Source organism: Ochlerotatus camptorhynchus, unplaced genomic scaffold (genome assembly GCF_037179485.1).
Source record: "Ochlerotatus camptorhynchus isolate MF236.1 unplaced genomic scaffold, CSIRO-AGI_Acam_v1.1 ptg000129l, whole genome shotgun sequence".
Taxonomy (NCBI): Eukaryota; Metazoa; Arthropoda; class Insecta; order Diptera; family Culicidae; genus Ochlerotatus; species Ochlerotatus camptorhynchus.
The window spans coordinates 1,062,596-1,081,940 of NW_027040619.1; the positions used below are offsets into that span (position 1 = coordinate 1,062,596).

At 45.4% G+C, this 19,345-nt stretch overlaps 1 protein-coding gene across 23 annotated transcripts in view; it reads right to left on the reverse strand.

The window, feature by feature from the left end:
- LOC135700132 (inositol hexakisphosphate and diphosphoinositol-pentakisphosphate kinase-like) overlaps positions 1-19,345 on the reverse strand; it is a 79,312-nt gene that overhangs the window by 13,948 nt on the left and 46,019 nt on the right. For 15 of the 23 annotated variants that reach the window (XM_065220537.1, XM_065220528.1, XM_065220531.1 and 12 more), the window contains one exon: positions 4,765-6,135. In XM_065220537.1, coding sequence (XP_065076609.1) covers positions 4,765-6,135 — 1,371 coding nt within the window. The remainder of the gene's footprint in view (positions 1-4,764; positions 6,136-19,345) is intronic. The other 8 variants (XM_065220547.1, XM_065220548.1, XM_065220544.1 and 5 more) reach the window with 1 other exon arrangement.

Consider the following 19,345-nt stretch of genomic DNA (forward strand, 5'->3'; position numbering starts at 1 on the left):
ATAAGTTGGACCTAATCACCCGTCGTGAATGGGAGGCTGCCTCGTCGGGAAGTGTGCCGCAATCGTACAGCATGCTTGAACATTTCTTCACCGATCGATGTCAAATGCTAGACGCAATTCCTTTCAAAAGAAAATCGCACACTGAAACAATAATTCCTGCGAAAAGGGTTAAATCGGAAGGACGAGTGCTGAACGTCGCCAATATATCTCGAGGATGCGCGGCTTGTAGAGGGGATCACTTTCTCGGAGGTTGTAACCGGTACCGAGCGAAATCGCTTGACGAAAAACTGAAAATGATCAAGCGATTTTCTCTATGCTACAACTGTCTCAAGCCAAATCACACAGCAGATCAATGTCGGAGCAGATGATGTTTCAAATATGACGGAAAACATCATGCGTCGATCCATCGCGAGAGAAAGGATAGCTGTAAATATGATGGTAAACTACCAGATAAACGTCATTAGGAGAAAAGTGAGTAATTCTTCCACGAAATTTCAACTAAATTGAGTAAGAAGACAATGACATTCTATGTAAAATAAATTTTTATACAGAACTTATCCGTCAACACGAGAAGCCATACTTCCCACAGCATCAGTATTGGTTCACACTTCTAACCGTTCACCCACTTTGTGTCGAGCCTAACTGGACTCAGGGTCACAGTTTAACTTCGCTACCAATTCGCTGATGAATCGTTTAGGAGTATCCACTAACATCACTACAGTAAATGTGTACGGCTTTGGGCAAACCAAACAAACAGTTCGCGAAAAAGCATTGGTTTCTATCGAGTCACGTGTATCAGACTACCGCAGGACTGTACCAGTACTAGTGACGGATACCATAACAGGTAGTATCCCACCTAAAGATATCGACACGGATAACCGGAATCTAACGGACGTATACCTAGCCGACCCTGAATTTCATCTTAGCAGGCCGGTTGACATGTTATTGGGAGTTTCAACAATCTTTGATATCATTCGCAGCGGCAACAAGGAGATTGGTGAAGGATTACCGCACATTCAAAATACTAAGCTAGGGTGGCTAATAGGTGGTGGTCCTGCATACATGAAAGCTAATCGAGAAGTAACGATGTTCATTAATGAAATCACTAACAGTCTGTTATCCACAAAATGGACTGAAGAGGAATCTTTGTGTGAACAGTTATTCGTAGATACCACTGTACGTACAGAGGATGGACGATTTATTGTTCAACTTCCACGACAATTAAATGCAGACCTACTGGGTGATTCGAAAACTTTGGCTTTAGGAAGATTCTTGAAGCTGGAATAAAGTGTGTTAAGCATCACATGAAACGCGTCCTAGGATCGACCATCCCCACATATGAGGAGATGTTTACACTTCTCAAACAAATCGAAGGATGCTTAAACTCAAGACCCATATCTCCATTATCCACGGATGTGCGCGACCCTAATCCATTAACCCCTGGTCACTTCCTTGTAGGGGGACCAATTTTGACACTCCCTGACCAAAATTTATGCGAAGCACCTGCAAACCGATTGACCAGATTTGAAGAAGTCCAGAAAATCTTCAATTGGGTTCGTTAATTTTGAAAAATATATCGGTTTTTATATATCATCTGAAAGAGCTTCGTTTTCTGAGCACAGCGATATTTTTTTCGAACCCAATCAAGATTTAAAGCTAAATAATAACTTCATTGTTTGACACTAAACTGACAAACTGACAGCTCGCTCCCATAAAAAGTGACACCGAGGGGCGCTAATAATGTGATTTTTGCAAATGTAATCGTACTTATTTAAAATAGTTCCAGTGTACCAAAATTGATGAAATTTTGGGTTTGGGTTCAATTTTTAATGCAGATTACGAATATGCATTTACCTGAATACCCTTAAAGAACCCAATTGTTCTGGAAAAGGTGGCAAGTCGAATATCTTAACAATCTAAAACAGCGGACAAAAAAGTGGTCATCGAAGCAACCTGACTTGTTGATTGGACAACTATGCCTTGTGAAGGACGATTCCTTACCTCCGAACACCTGGATTACGGGACGAGTAATTAAACTTCATCCTGTAGCTGACAATCACATTCGGGTAGCAACGCTGATCAAAGCAAAAGGGGAAGTTAAGAGATCAATTCGTAAGCTTTGCCTCTTACCAGTTGAAGAAGATGTTGGGGCGGGAATATGTTAAGTGATGTATTTAAATAAAGACGCTGAAATCATTGTGCATCCGTGCACCCCCTGGAATAATATTCATTTTGACAGATAGATGTTCATTTGTGTAGAGTTTGGTTCATTGTGTAATGGATGTCTTTTCCATATGACTCTATTACTGCCAAAGAGTTGACTCACTCTCTTTACTTTTGGACGTCAACCGAAGCGGATCGTTTTAATTGGTTGTCTTCTAAGAATAACTTTCAACCTCCTTCAACCCAACTATTTCACATTAAAGACGTGAGCATGCACCCAACAGGCCCTATTTACCATCCGACTTGACTGAAAAAGCACACTACCTTAATACAGAAAACTTTCCAAAAGTTAGCTACCCATTCTATTGCCGTGTTTTGAAGGAGATGAACATTTCCATGGTGAAGTTGGGTCACGAAGAATGTGAGCTATGCACTACTGCTACTCAGCATCACAAAACATCAGAACATGCCCCAACATCCTCGGCCGAAACTGAGCATTGTTCGATATGCGAAAGATATATCCAGCACTTACAACGAAACTTTTGCACCGGTGGGAAAATACGCAAAGATTCTTCCTGTGATACCATGTCTATGGGATGAGTCGACTGCAGGACGTCACGCAACCGATATAACTAGCTGTTTCCACCAAGTGATCGAGCGATTCAACGACTATGAGGAAATAATTTTCTGGCTGGACAACTGCAGCGCACAAAACAAAAATTGGAATATGTTCCAACACATGACACTTCTGCTGAATTCTAATGCTGTTAGTGTTAGAAAAGTTTCGTTCAAGTTTTTCGAAATTGGACATACGTTCATGGCTTCAGATAACGTCCATGCTGCCATCGAAAAAAGCATGCGCAATAGCAAACCAGCTCAAACATTTCCAGATTCTTCAGCATTGGTCTAAAAGGCCAAGAAAAACGTGGAGGTAATGAAGATGAAGTTCAGCGATTTTTTCTGCACGACCATAAACACCAGCCAGTACGTAATTAATCAGTGCAAACCTCGACCGTATATTGAAAATATAAAAAACATTATTTTCAAGAAAGGAAGCTTCGATCTTTCTTACAGCAATGCTGTCGACGAAAGCAAACCGATGAATCGATGTACCCTATTTTCGAATAAGCAAATGAAGCAGATTCAGTGTGACGGATTTCTTTTGGAAAACACCTTGAAACGGCAGGCATCACCCAAAGGAATAACTGCAGACAGAAAAGCTGCCTTGCTTAAAGTTATTACACCACTCATCAACGCCGACAGCAAATCGTACTGGACTGATTTGCCAGAGCAGCATTCTTCTTAACCGGATATATGACAATTAGTCGTAAATGTATAGAAACGCTTCAAAAACTTTCAGCGGAAATGCTTTTCTTTATCAAATGTTATTTAATAAACAAATCTAAAAACAAAGTTATGACGTTGTTCTCTTGGTTATTTCGTGAAATTCTTATTTTTTTTCTAATGGGACTGACTTGCGGTTGTTTTCCACTTTTCTAGAACAAAGTTACTTTTTTGAATAGCATAGCTGAAAATACATGATAAGTTAAGCTAAATGACTACCCGAACTCAAAATTAATAAAACTGCAGATGGGACTGGCTTGCGGTTTCCGGCAGTAGAAGTCCCTAGTGAAAACAATTTCGATTTACTGAGTAGTTTAATCAGCAAAATGCTGCCAAATGTCAAAATTGTTTATTGCCGAAAATCAGTAAAGATATACTGCTGAAATATTTTCTGATTTTCAGTCAAATATTTTCATTTTGACAGTAGTTGGAATTTCTGGAAAATTCAGCAGCAATATTTTGCTGGAAAATTTGCTGATCTTTCAACAAGTTTAAAATCAGCAAAATTTTAGTGATTTTCGGCGATTTAAATTTGGTGTGTAGACTTAAGATTAAGATTCAGTATGTATAACGCAAAAGATAACTTGGCTCTGTAAAGTTTATTCGATTGAGCCTATACAAATAAATATGCTTACCGAAAAAATAAAAAAAATAAAAATAAAGCACTATCGGGAAGTCGAACCGACAAACTTTTTCATACAAGCGTGCATACAAAAAATGGTTAGTTTCGACTTCCACAATGTGGCTCAAGTTTCCGCTGCATGACTTTCACTAGAAGACAATATAGACACCAAAGTGATGTGATATAAGACAGTGCAAGACAATTGCAGAGGATTTTGCAATTTTATGTCTACGTTGTGAACCAATTTCCCGTGAAATGGCATCCCACCCAGTGGCGTCGCGTAACCTCACTTTTTACCTGTTCAACAACTTTGAAAACGTTATTTAGGGTCATGTTTACATTCAAATCAGTTTCAAAAGGCATAGGGTCTTCTAGTTTCACTGATTTGTATCCATTGAAACCAATATTGTTTTATTTGTTTACGTTTTGAGAGTTGTTGAACAGGTAGATTGAGGTTAGGGCGACGCCACTGATCCCACCCAATGATGCCTACCGCAGCTTTGGATCAACAGATCAGCAGTCCGCCCGATTCAACATCCCTCAAGATCCAATAACATACCTCAGCTTTAGGTAGGAACAAACAAAAAAAAAAGAAGGAAAATAACAGTAATATCCAGTGTACAGCGAGTAATTACCTGACGGCGAGGCCGTGTTTGGAATCATATCCCGCAGATTCGGCGCCGACGAGCTTCCACTGATGACCGCGGTGCTGAACAAGCTGTTGGTGCTGGTAGCCATCTTTTTCCCGAAGCCCCCTAGCATTTTAAAGTAGCTCATCTGGCCGGCAATGCTGTGTCGTTGACGTCTTACGGTTGCGCCGCCGCTGGTGGACGAATGGGACGAACCATGGGAGGACGGACCGGGACCACCACCACCACCAACGGCAACACTGCCGCCTCCGGACGGATTCGTGCTGCTGTCTGTGGTGTACGATTTGACGAATTTCGAACAATGAGGTTTACGGTTAGGTGCAAGGTTACTGTTACTACTGATGTTAGTTGTTGTAGTTGTTGTAGTGGGGAAAGTGAGTGTGGTAGCGGGAAAACTATCACTACTACTGCTACTGGCAACGGGGGCACAATTTTCAAAACTCTTCACCGGAAAAATCCTATCGAGCAGGGATTGGAAGTCGTGATCCAGGGCTACTGGCTCACACGTGCCTTCTTCAGGTGGCGGTGTGGTCAGAGAAACGAACGCGACAGTGTCCTGCTTGGGGTTAGTGTTAGTCAATTCTGAGGGTCCCGAATCAGATTGATCCCTGGTGGGGGTTACAGAGCTACGGATCGGAATTCCCGGATCGCTGGCTACTCGATACAATGCCAGATGATCGGGGGTGAAAATTGGTTTGGGCAAGACGATCGTGATCGTCTGGGATTGAGACTTTGGGCTGGGAACACTGAAACCATTGTGCTTCACGTTAAACAACAGGGTGGTTGTGGAACCGTTCTCGAGGATACCAGGCGTATCGACATCTGTCAAGTAATCCAAATCATCGAAGCTTTTGCTAACGAGAGGCGTCGATGAGTAAAGCATCGACTTGTAGCTATAACCGTTGAACGGCATCAATAGATTGTCACGTTCCGGGTCGTTCGAAAAGGTGTAGGACAGGGCCCGACTGCTTAGGGGATATCTGTAGTGAAAGGGGTCCAAATCATGACAGGCGCTGTAGTACCGGGACGTTTCGGAGTCTGTATCGGAAAACGACGAGACGTACAGCTCTTGATCGGCTAGGTTGGGCGTGAACTCGCTGATGGAGTCACACGAGTAGGACTCGTGCATGAACAAACTCTGACAGGAAAGTGGTCGCTCGTTCGTGGCCGCTATCGACATCCGAGACCGATCGTCGCAGATGGAGGCAACCGAGTTCGTATTGTAAACCCGATCCGCTAGAATGTTGCTCTCCGGTGTTTTGGGAATTTGGGAAAAATCGATCGAATAGAGCGGAAGTTCGTTCGTGGCCGATTCAAAGATCGGATCCGTGCTGGACTTGACAGATGGCGTTTGGCCTACAATCGGTGTTTTTTTTTATTGTTATGACACACACGCACGCACACACGCACACACAAATACAACGAAACATTTAGGTTAGGGTGAACACAAGGGTAATTAAACAATGTTACAGCGAATTATTAGAACATCAATCCGAAAGAAATTAAACAGTTACCATCAATGTGTTTTTCAATGATGCACAACATCGGTTTTATACAATACCCATTAGAGACATTTTCCAGAAACACAAAAAGAACCATTAATCAAAACAACATAATCGATATGGGAAATAGAAAGAGAAAGAAAATAAAGAGAAAACACAATGAAACCAATACCAAATTGTACCGGGGAACCCGAGTGTGTGTCGGTGTGTCTGTGGGAATATTACAAGGTTAATGTGGGCGGGATGCTGTTTTGGGTTGGTTGAGATTGAGATCAATCACCAGACTTTGGACCTTATAGCGGACAGATGCAAGAGAGAGAGAGTGAGCGGATTATGTTATAGGCAAAGTCACCCAAAAACTTCGCAGCGATATGTGTTATGCCGAAATCAAAAAGAGGTTAGCATGGAAAATCAAATGACAAAAAATCTAAATCAAAACGAAAACAAGTTTTCAAATCCGTAACCCAATTAACATACTGTAACGCTCTGTCACTATGTGTTCCTGCCCTGATTGCCAAAAAAAGTCCATCTAATCTAGTAATCTAGTCAAGTGTTTGGTGGCTAGGACACGAACTCACGACCGTATAGAGAAATTGGAACACACGGCTTGCTTAGTTTGAATTAATTTAGCTGACCAAAACTTCACGGAGCCGAAAATGCACCATGTTGAAAAACAACCATCATAAGCCTGAAGTGATCTGATTTCTGTTAAAACAACTTCGCAAAGCGGACAGAATGCACCGTCAGTCGGTGACTACCGAGGAAAGACCCATGGACAATCAAAGATCCGTCACATCCGTCTATCGCATGTACCAAGCTTTGAATGGCCTTCTCACAATTATAGCAGCGGATCTTTCAACTCGGTAGTCGACCCACCACGGCAGCAGCTTCGTCGTCGCAAAAAAGACTTCGCTATTGTGCTCTTCGACGGGAGGAGAGGAAACGCAACCAAAAAGTTACCAAAAACACGGAACAATTGCCGGCCAGACGAGGCTACACTGACTGTTGTTTAGTTGGCTTGTATTTGCTAATGTAGTATATATGCTTATATAGTTGGAAAGTAAATCAAAAAATGATTATTCGATTCTGGGAATGGGAAAGCCGCGGGCTCAAACGGACGGATGGAGAGCCACGACGGTTTGATGTGCCGGTTGACAATTGCGCAAGGGAATGATGGAAGAAAACAGTCACTACGGTGTTTGTGGCTTTTTTTTTTGGTGGGGGGTTTGTGGAATTTTGGAATACAAATAAATTGAAATCGAACGCACAAGAGAACAGAAGACGGGAAACTAGTTCAGAAGGAATGCAAAGTTGCTAATAGTTGTAATAAGTCTTGTTGTATGTACACGTGTGACAATGTAATGAAAGGAACAGTGAAGTTAGAACATAAGAAATAGAAAAATTGACAAACAGAAACAGAACAGCTAAGAAACATATTTACACGGATTGAAATTTCCTGACATCGGTTAACGGATAAAAAAAAACAAATCGTCCTGCATATATCAGCTTAATTACACACTAAATTAGGGTTTAAAATTTCGGTAAAAATTAAATTTACGTCATGCTGATTATCAAAATTATTAACAATTCAGCAAAATGCCGTATGAATTCGGTTAACTCAAGGGGTAAGTCACTCGGCACATTGTGCCGATGTTAGATTCAACTCAGCTTGGGTACATTCATCGGCACACTTTCGGCATACCTTCGGTACCTTCGGCACAATCTCGAAGGCATTAGGTTGTTCTAAATAAAATGGGAGCACTGCTGGATAACTGGCATTGAAGTTATTCACAACATGACTTGCTGTTTGAATATATATTCAGGAACATCCTCTAATTGAATATACCAGAGGAACTCAGACCAACAGTTCACTTTTAGATATAAATACGAAATGTATGTTCTAGAGTGGGCTCAACAGTAAGAGGCAGTTATTCAGACCCCATTAGCACTCTTATTCCAAATAATGATGCAACTCACACAAAACAAACTACAGAAGTTTATTCATCATCCTCTATAGTCGGTTTCCAACAATGTACCCCATCTTTCCGGCCGTTGATAGACCGTTGTTTTTCACAGCACGGTAGGTTAGGTTTCTGGTCTGCCTTAGAGGGCATTATAAAACCCTAAAACTCGGGATTATCATCCTATGAACATAAAACACCAACTCCCGTCACTTCCCGCGTCATCCTCAATCCGATTTATCCTAGCGATTTCAAACCAAAACATTCAAGGTGTCAGAAATACCGGGTTGCTGGGTTGGGTATTTTACAAACAATCGCAGCTTGCTCTATGACCGGCACAATCGGTACACTTGCGGCACACTGACAAAAAAGATGACCCAAGATTGGTGTGCCGAGTAACCTACCCCTTGGGTTAACTAAAGTCAAATGAGGGGGTTAGAAGGAAAGGGGTGTAAGTGACATCGACTTTCTCTTTTGATAGTCACAGCTTTTTAAACAGATTTTGCGCTATTTCTACCCCATTGTTTGATCAAGGAGGTTCTCATCTGCAGCTGAATTATTACGAAAGAGAAAGTCGATGAAGGGAATCGATCAAAGCCACTTACACCCCTTTCCTTCTAACCCCCTCAAACATGCTAAGTCATCTTAGCAGTTTCAAGCAGTGATGGGCAACTGAACCAACCGTGTGCTGGTTCGGGTTTGAACAATACTCCTGTGTTTATGTAAGCGTGTACCCTGGTTCGGTTGAGTTTTCATGTACCCGGTGTTCTAAATCAAAGCCGAGTTGATGTACAGAACCGCAGCTTGAAAACCGACAACCAGTGTGCGAGAATTTGTGGAGATCGACAATGCTCACTATCCTCACCTATTAAGTTTAGTGTAGAGACCTTGATTTGAGCGCTCACCTTCTGTGTGCACTATCTCGACCGAGCTGTCAAGATAGGATCATTATTATCCATTCGTTAATTATTTTACCGTTCAGAAATACAAGTAAAAATAAAGTGTTCGCGAGTGTTTATTTATTCCTTTATTAATCCGATTCCTTACGCGGACAGTTCCCTGAGCAACCTACCATTGCCGTCAGGTTATGGGCCCAGCTGGAACGGATTATAAAGTTATCCGGCCAGTCGAGCCGAAGAAGGAAAGTGTGTTCCGCCATTGTGCGAGGTGTTTACCGCGAACGAAAAATATCGACAAAACATTGTGCTGTAAAGGATGGCTGAAACGAAATTCACCATCGTGAAGTTGGGTGGATCCAACTGGCAATCTAGGAAAGTGCGAGTGGAAGCGTTGTTCACCCGGGATGACCTTTGGGACGTAGTGAATGACCACCTGCCAGAAGAAAAAGACCACGATGAAGAGTGGAAAGACGTAGATCGCCGTGTAAAGGCAACGTTAGTGCTCCTTCTGTAGTGAAGAATTGTGTTCACGCGTGCGATGTATTCAATTCTGATATCGAAGGAACCTGGAAGCCAGAAGCAATCGTTTAATTCCATCTCAGTAGTTCTGCTTATTTGACTTTTCATTTTTCTGTTCCATTATCAAACTGTCCTTCAAATAAACCACACGTGAATTGGAAGAGCTCTGCTTTCACTCATAAAAGGTTATGGGCACCTCTACGAGAGAAGCTATGTGCGGTATTCCGCAGTTCAACGGTGGTTCCGGATTTCAGCACTGGAGCTTCAGAGTCAAGATGTTCCTGGATTCCGTGGGAGTATTGAACACTTTAACTGAAGAAGCACCGGCAGTAGCAGCTGAAAAGGTGAAATTTGAAGAGGCAGACCGGAAGGCCAAGTCATATATTGTCAGCTTCCTGCCGAATGAATGTTTGGCGATCGTCTGCGAGAAGAAGACGGCCAAGGACATGTGGAAGGCGCTCGAGAACACCTTTGCGAAGCGGTCAATTAGCACTCAAAACCTGGTGAGAAAGCAGTTGAATCGTCTGAAGTTGAGAGATGGTGATTCGTTGAGACCGCACTTGCTGGTGTTCGAAGACTTGATCCGGCAGCTGAAAACCGCTGGGGCGAAGGTTGAGGAAGCTGATTTGGTCATTTCGCTGTTCCAGACTCTACCGGATGCGTTGAGTTTGGAGATCGTGATGCAACGCTTATTGGCGGAAGAGCTGAAAAGAACCGAACGTCACGAAGACTCAGGTGAGATCAAGGCTGCGGCATTTTCTGGAGAGAAGAAACGCAAGTCTACAAAGTTCCAAGGCAAGTGTCACAATTGTGGAAAACGTGGCCATTTGAAGAAGGACTGTCGGCAGAAAAGCGGTGAAGCTAATTCGGCAGATCAACGGAATGCAGTAAGTTCCATTGCAAGTCGCAAGATTGAAAAGGCACCAAGTGGAAAGGTGGTATTCAAGCTCGATTCGGGTTCAAGCGACCACCTAGTGAAAGATTTGGCAGTATTCTCGGAAATTCGCAAGATGAAGCAACCGATTGTGATTCAAGTAGCGAAGGACGGAGAAACACTGGTATCAAAAACGGTTGGAACCATCGTCGGAAGCAGTAACAAGAACACGTCGTTGAACATGAAGGATGTTCTCTATGTCCCCGAGCTTCGCGACAACCTGATGTCCGTTAAAAAGTTGGTGAAGGCAGGCGTTGTGGTAATTTTCTGCGGTTCCGTTGCGGTTCTCAAGAAAAACAACAAAGTCATTGCTACTGCGAACTTGAGAGGTAACCTGTACGAGATCGAGGTAGACATTCCAGTGTCTTCGGCAAATATGTGTCAAACTGAAGCGACCAATTTGTGGCACCGAAGGCTTGGACACCTGAGTCAACAGGGAATGAAAGCGATCATAAGTAACAATCTTGTGGATGGTGCTGATTTCAGAGCAGACAAGCTGGCGTGTTCTGTGATGCGTGCGTGCAAGGGAAACAATGTCGTGAACCATTCAACTGCACATGCCCGAGAGCAACGAAGCCGTTGGAAAGAATTCATTCGGACGTGGGATGGTTCGAAATATTTTGTTTCCTTCATTGACGACCATACCCATTTTGCAATGCTGTTCCTGATGAAGAGGAAATCGGAGGTGTTTAATCGATTCCGCGACTACGAAGCAATGGTAACGGCGCAATTCAACATGAAGATCTCGAAACTAACAATAGATCAAGGCCGTGAGTATCTTTCTAACAACCAAAAGCGTTTTTACTCACAGAAAGGTATACAAATCGAACCAACCGTTGCTCACACGCCTCAACAAAACGGCGTTGCGGGGAGGTTCAACCGAACCATTGTTGAGAAGGTCCGCACGATGTTAATCGATTCTCAAGCCCCGAAAAAGATGTGGTCAGAAGCTGTCATTACTGCCGTGTACCTGGTGAACAGAAGTCCTACTGTAGCCCTGCCGAGAAGTATGACACCAGTTGAATGCTGGTACGGTCAGAAGCCAAGTCTAGAAAAACTTCGAATTTTCGGATGCAAGGCGTTCGCTTGGATTCCCAGCCAACATCGAAAGAAATTGGATACCAAGAGTCATGAAACCGTCATGGTCGGATATGCACCAAACGGCTACCGACTGTGGGACAAGAAGTCAAACAGAATTATGATTGCTCGTGACGTGAAGTTTCATGAAACCTGTTTTCCCTACAAAGCTAATCCTGAAAATCAAGCAGATACACCACTCGTTGTAGTACCGTACGAGCAAGAGGGGGAAGTCGTTCGTGATTCAATGGAACCGTCACCTGAAGAGAGGCCGATGTCACGTGAGAATACTCCGATTGCTGATGATGCAGACGTTTTGGAGGCGAATGATACCGGAGCGCACCCTTCGCAACTAGAACAACTCGAGTCCGAAGGACAAGCTCCCCGGTAAGTTGTTAAATTTCTTCACCGGTTACAGAGCAACTTCTGCTGGCTCGTATTCCACAGATGCTCCTCAATGCTACAGTGACATCTAAGCCCGCTGCGATCGTATGAAATGGCTGAAGGCTGTTGATGACGAATTGCGGTCCATGGAGGCGAACGGTGTGTGGAAGATGACGCCCTGTCCACGTGGCGTGAAACCTCTCAAATCCAAGTGGATATTCCGTGTGAAGGAAGACGAAGATGGCCAGACCGCTCGATATAAAACCCGACTAGTAGCGAAGGGCTGCCTGCAGCGGTATGGAGTTGACTTCGAGGATACTTATGCACCGGTGGCGAAGTTACCAACCATCCGGACTGTGCTAGCTGTAGGCGTCCACAACCAGTTCCATTTCCATCAGATGGACGTTAAAACTGCCTTCTTGCATGGAGATTTGAAGGAGGATACCTATATGGATATTCCTGAAGGCGTCCAGGCTCCAGCAAATATGACCTGCAAGTTGCTGAAATCATTGTATGGATTGAAGCAATCTCCACGATGCTGGAATGAAAAATTCAACAGTGAACTAGTCAAGATGGGTTTCAAGCGATCCCGCCATGACTACTTCCTATACACACGTTGTACCCTATGTGGACGATTTGCTAATCGCAGGAAGGAAATTGGAATCCATCGCACGTATGAAGGAGAAGCTTTCGACTGTGTTCAGCATGACTGACTGTGGAGAAGCACGCCACTTTCTGGGAATGAAGATAGCGTACGATCGGCAAACAGGAGTTCTTCAACTTTCGCAAGAGGAGTACGTGGCAAGAGTCTTGGAGAGTTTTGGACTGGCTGAATGCAATCCAGCTAAGTCACCAATGGAGGGGACGCCAACTGAAGAACCCTACAGGGAGCTACAAGGCAGTTTAATGTATATTATGCTGTGCGTTCGGCCGGACATCTGTTTCCCAGTAGGGTATCTGGGGCGCTACCAGCAAAAACCAACAGAAACACACTGGCAGTGCTTGAAGCGAATCGTTCGTTACCTGAAGGGAAGTGCCAATGCTGAATTGAAGTTCGAACGCAATGACGACCGTCCGCTCGTTGGATTTGCTGATGCTGACTGGGCGGCCGACAATGAAGATCGAAAATCAGTCATGGGATACGTCTTTAAGGTGTTTGGATCAACGGTATCATGGTGCAGCAAGAAGCAAACTACAGTTGCTATTTCGTCAAGTGAATCCGAGTATGTAGCTCTGAGCGCCGCTACTGCAGAATCCCTGTGGTTATCTGGAGTACTTGAAGATATGAAGGCCAAGGATCCGAAAACACCTGTCACCATATTCGAGGACAACAGAGGCTGTATTGGAATGGCGAATAACTTGGAGACGAAACGAAGCAAACACATTGATGTTAAACACCATATCATCAGGGATCATATTGCCGAAGGACGCATCCAAGTGGAATCTATTGGTAGTCGCGAACAATTAGCTGACATATTCACCAAGCCATTGGACTCTGGACGCTTTCAAGAACTACGGATGAGTCTAGGACTACACGATTGAGAGGGAATGATATCGAAGGAACCTGGAAGCCGTCTGTCACCATATGCAAGAGAGTTCGTGGGGCAATACCAGGCGGTATTCATGGGTGCCCGCGCTACCACGGACCAAATTTTCGCGATTCGGCAGGTTCTGCAGAAATGCCACGAATACAACGTGCCCACACATCATTTGTTCATCGATTTCAAATCCGCATACGACACAATCGATCGAGATCAGCTATGGCAGATTATGCACGAGTACGGACTTCCGGATAAACTGACGCGATTGGTCAAGGCGACGATGGATCGAGTGATGTGCGTTGTTCGAGTATCGGGGACACTCTCGAGTCCCTTTGTATCTCGAAGGGGGTTACGGCAGGGTGATGGACTTTCGTGTCTGCTGTTTCAACATCGCGTTAGAAGGTGTGATCAGAAGAGCTGGGATAGACACGAGTGGCACGATATTCAGGAAGTCCATCCAGCTCCTTGGCTTCGCTGATGACATTGACATTATGGCACGGAACTTTGAGATGATGGCGAAAACGTACATCAGACTGAAGGCTGAAGCTAGACGGATTGGACTTGCCATCAACGCATCAAAGACAAAATACATGAAAGGAAAAGGTTCTAGGGAAGACAATGTTAGCCTCCCACCACGAGTTCAGATTGACGATGACGAAATCGAGGTGGTCGATGAGTTCGTGTATTTGGGCTCACTGGTGACCGCCTAAAATGATACCAGCAGAGAAATTCAAAGACGCATTATGGCAGGGAATCGTGCCTACTTTGGACTCCGGAGGACGCTCCGGTCGAATAAAATTCGCCACCGCACGAAGTTGACTGTCTACAAGACGCTGATTAGACCGGTGGTCCTCTATGGCCACGAGACCTGGACTATGCACGTGGAGGACCAACGCGCCCTTGGTGTTTTCGAACGGAAGGTGTTGCGTACCATCTACGGTGGAGTGCAGATGGATGACGGAACGTGGAGGAGGCGAATGAACCACGAATTGCACCAGCTGCTGGGAGAACCATCCATCGTCCACATTGCAAAAATTGGGCGACTACGGTGGCCTGGGCACGTCGTAAGAATGCCGCACGACGACCCAGTGAAAATGGTCTACGCGGCTGGCGAACTGTGGCCATGGATCGAGTAGAGTGGAGACGACTTCTTCGGACAGCAGAGGACAACAAGGCCTTAGCCTGATTGGTAAGGTAAGTATGGAAGCCAGAAGCAATCGTATAATTCCATCTCAGTAGTCTTGCTTATTTGACTTTTCATTTTTCTGTTCCATTATCAAACTGTCCTTCAAATAAACGTTAATTGGAAGAGCTCTGCTTTAACTCATAAAAAATTCTCTCAAAGCGTATCATGTTAAATCAACGCGATCTGTTCGTGTATCGTTGTTAAAAAAGCTCTGTTCTGTGAACCTTCGGGAAGGCGGTGACATAGAGAAACACCTTTTCGATATGGATCAGCTGTTTGATCGTTTGGACGCAGTGGATACGAAGTTGGATAAGGACGTCAAGATTTGCAGCCTGCTCCGGAGCCTTCCTCCGTCATTTGACAGTTTAGTTTTGGCTCTCGACAGTCGCTCCGACGATGACCTTTCGCTGGATGCTGTTAAGTCGAAGATAGCGGACGCGTATAATCGACGACTGGAGCGGGACGTTGCTACCGGAAAGTGGGAGAGAGCGATGCGATCCAGTGAGATGAAACATGGTAAGGAAACCAGAGCTTGCCACTACTGTAGAAAACCCGGACACTTGCAGCGTGATTTCCGGATGAAGAAGCGGGACGAACGGGAAAAATCACCAAAGCCAAGTGGCACCGCTAAAGCGAAAACTGCGAACACGGATGGTAGAGGAGTCGCTTTCGTCGCCGGTGGTGTTCAAGCTGTGACATGGCTTATCGATAGCGGAGCGAGTGCACATATGACCAACGACCGCTCGTTTTTCACGTCGCTCGAGGAATTTGCCGGCGGTTGCATAACGCTGGCGGACGGAAAGAAGACGCAAATTTTGGGTCAAGGTAGTGGAGTGATTTCCGGAATTAACGGTGAAGAAGAAGTGATCAAAATTGTTATGAATGACGTGAAATACGTGCCAGGACTTTCGACAAACCTGATTTCAGTGACAAGTTTGGTACAGAAGAACCTCAGTGTGTCTTTTGACGAAGAAGGTTGCCGGATTACGGATCCGAACGGAGTCGTTGTTGCGACCATCTGAAGATAGCGGAGTCGTCGATGCAAGCATCTGCAGGTCAGCATCTGGAGAACTGCCAGCACCAGTGGCTTAGGCGTTTTGGCCATCGCGATTGGACTGCGGTGGAGCGGATCAACAAAGATTGGCGACAGGGATGAAAGTCGCTGACTGTGGCTTGAAGCTCGATTGCCCTTCCCTCCAGTGGTGGAAAGAAAGTCGACTAAAATTCTGGATATCGTCCACACTGACCTCTGTGGACCGATGAAAAACTTAACTCCCAGCGGCAACAGGTATGTAATGACAATAATCGATGATTTCTGTCGTTTCACAGTTACATATCTGCTCAGGCATAAATCAGAGGCTGCCGAGGTGGACCCAAAATCATTTCAACAGCAAACCGTGCATGATCCGTTCTGATGGAGGGGGCGAATTCGACAATAGAGAGCTGTGTCGATTCTGCAAAGCCGAGGGAATAATGCCACAATTTACCACACCCTATTCCCCTCAACAATACGGTATAGCAGAGCGTAAGAATCGGTCCCTCACTGAGATGGCGACATGCATGTTGATCGATATGCGGGATTGCCGAAGCGCTATTGGGGAGAGGCAATGCTCACTGCCACCTATCTCCAGAATCGGTTACCGTCTCGGTCGATCCAGAAGACACCGTATGAGCTGTGGTGGGATCGGAAACCTGAGCTTGGCATTCGTACATATTCCAGAGGTCAAGCGCAGCAAGTTAGAAAGCAAGGCACGAAAACTGAAGATGGCGGGATACAGCATGAACCAAAAGGGCTACCGTTTCTTGGACCCTGAGACGGATGCCGTTATTGTGAGTCGTGACGCACGTTACGTAGAACTCGGGAACGGAACCAGTGCAGTCGAGATTTTAGTTTCGAAACCAGGGACAAGTTCGACACAGCAACGTGGAAAGGAAGAATCCAAGTCGCCGAAAGAAGAACGGGATCAGACTGGAGTAGAATGTGGCGATAGTTCGAGCAACGAGGAGTTATACGAAGATGCACTCGACTCTGCGGGCATGACCGCGTGTGCGCTGAAGGAGCCGATCGACTTCAAGGAAGCAGTCAAGAAGCAAGAGTGGTGGGAAGCGATGGAGGATGAACTCAAGGCTCACCAACGGAACGTGGGAAGTTGTGTCATTGCCCCATGGCCGAAAAATCGTATGTTCAAAGTGGGTAGACAAAGTGAAGCGTGATGAGCAGAATCGAATTGTGAAGTACAAGGCAAGAATTGTTGCACAAGGCTACAGTCAGCGAGTCGGAGAAGATTTCTGGGAAATTTTTGCGCCCGTTGCTAAGCAGGCCACACTACGTACGTTTCTCACGGTGGTTGCCAAGCAGAATCTGATTGTACGCCACCTGGACGTAAAAGCAGCGTACCTCAACGGAAGCTTGGACGAAGAAATTTTTATGCGGATGCCACTAGGATATGGGACCCATGGTCTACCGTCTCATACAAAGTATTTACGGGCTCCGGCAGTCAGCACGATGCTGGAATAAGCGATTGGACAGTGTATTGCAAAGAGATCGAGCAGTGTTGTGCTAACCTGAACAAGGCGTTTGAACTAACCTGTCTGGGTCAGCCACGTCACTTCTTAGGCATGGAGGTTGCCTTAGAGGACGGAGTATACTAGATACGACTTCGGAACTATATCGACAAACTGTTGGAGAAGAATGGAATGGCTAGAGCTAAAATTGCGAAATCGCCCATGGACCCGGCTATCTCAAGGCAGAGGTTAGCAGTGAAGCTCTGGAAGATCCAATCAAGTATCGCAGTTTGGTTGGTGGACTTTTGTATCTTGCCGTGATGACCCGACCTGATACTGCAATACTCGGGCGAAAGTTCAGCGAACCACATGAGGCAGATTGGACCGCTGCAAAGCGTGTGTTACGGTTTCTGAGCGGGACCAAGGACTACTATCTGCAGTTGGGTGGAGCCCCTGAGGAAGCATTACTTGGTCATTCGGATGCGGATTGGACCGGTGATCCCGAAAGTCGACGTTCAACAACAGGATTTGTTTTCTCGTTCGGAGGTGGCAAGCCGCCGTCAGTCAAGCGTAACGCTGTCATCGATGGAAGCCGAGTACATCGCTCTGAGTGAGGCCTCACAGGAGACAGTATGGCTTCGTCAGTTGCTTAGTGACTTCGGAGAAACGCAGAAACAACCCACAGTTCTGCGCAAGGATAATCAGGGCTGCTTGGCGTTCGTTCAGAAGGAGAGGACCAGCAGACGTTCGAAGCACATATTAACACGAGAGAGCGATTTGTGCATGAGTTGAGTGCAAAGAAGGAGATTGTGTTGGAGTACTGTTCGACGGATCAGATGTTAGCAGACATATTCACGAAGCCCCTCAGGCCGCAGAAGCACGACATGTTCCGAGAAATACTCGGATTGAAGGAGTAGCTGCTTCCATTGAGGGGGAGTGTGGAGATCGACAATGCTCACTATCCTCACCTATGAAGTGTAGTGTAGAGACTTTGATTTGAGTGCTCACCTTCTGTGTGCAAGATCTTGACCAAGCTGTCAAATACCCTTCAATATGGGTATTTTCGAAATCGGGATGACCTCCAGAAACCATAAATCGGTATACGACGCCATCTTGAAAACAAAGATGGCGGCCTCTGGTTATTTAAAAACGGATATGGAATATGGGTATTTTCGGAATCGGGAAGATAGCCGTTGGTCCCGGCCCATGTTGGTTGAATGGGTGCGATATCCTACGTAAATGTGGAAGCTGCCTTCCTGCACATTCGACAGTGGATGTCCTAGTCATATGACTAGCGACAAGGACTTCTTCAGCCAGCTGGACGAAAGTGTAAAAATCAAAGTTATTCTCGCTGATGGTTCCCTAACTACGTCAGCTGGTGTCGGTGAAGGTTCGGTGAAGTATATTGACGGTGAAGGAAAAGTAGTGGACATTCTTTTAAAAGAGGTACTTTACATTCCGACCTTGAAAGGTGGCCTATCTACAGTGCGAAAGATAACCCAAAAGGGGTTGAGCGTGAATTTCGAAGCATCGCGGTGTAGTGTGTCGTGAACGAAGAAAGAAAATTGCTTGCTACGGCTGAGTTGTGTGGAAATTTGTACATCCTGAAGACGGCGGAGGACGCGCGGCTGAGCAAGGAAGCTCGGCATCTGTCGGACTGCCAGCATACTTGGCATCGTCGGTTCGGCCATCGGGATACGGCTGTGCTGGAACGCATTCAGAAGGTGAAATTTGCCTAGCAGGTCAATTTTCTAAGCAAGCACAGAACCGTGCTGAACGTATTCTAGATGTGGTCCATACGGACGTCTGCGGTCCGATGACAGTCGTTATACTGTGGTCTGCTTGCTAAGACAGAAATCAGACGCTGCGGGCTGTATCAAACGCTATGCAGCGCACGTGAAAACGCGGTTTGGTCGAGCGCCCGGCGCAATACGTTCTGATGGTGGGGGTGAATACGCTAATAAAGAGTTGAAGGATTTCTATGGGTGAGAGGGCATCCAGACCCAGTTCACCACCGCATATTCCCCACAACAAAACGGCGTGGCGGAACGTAAAAAC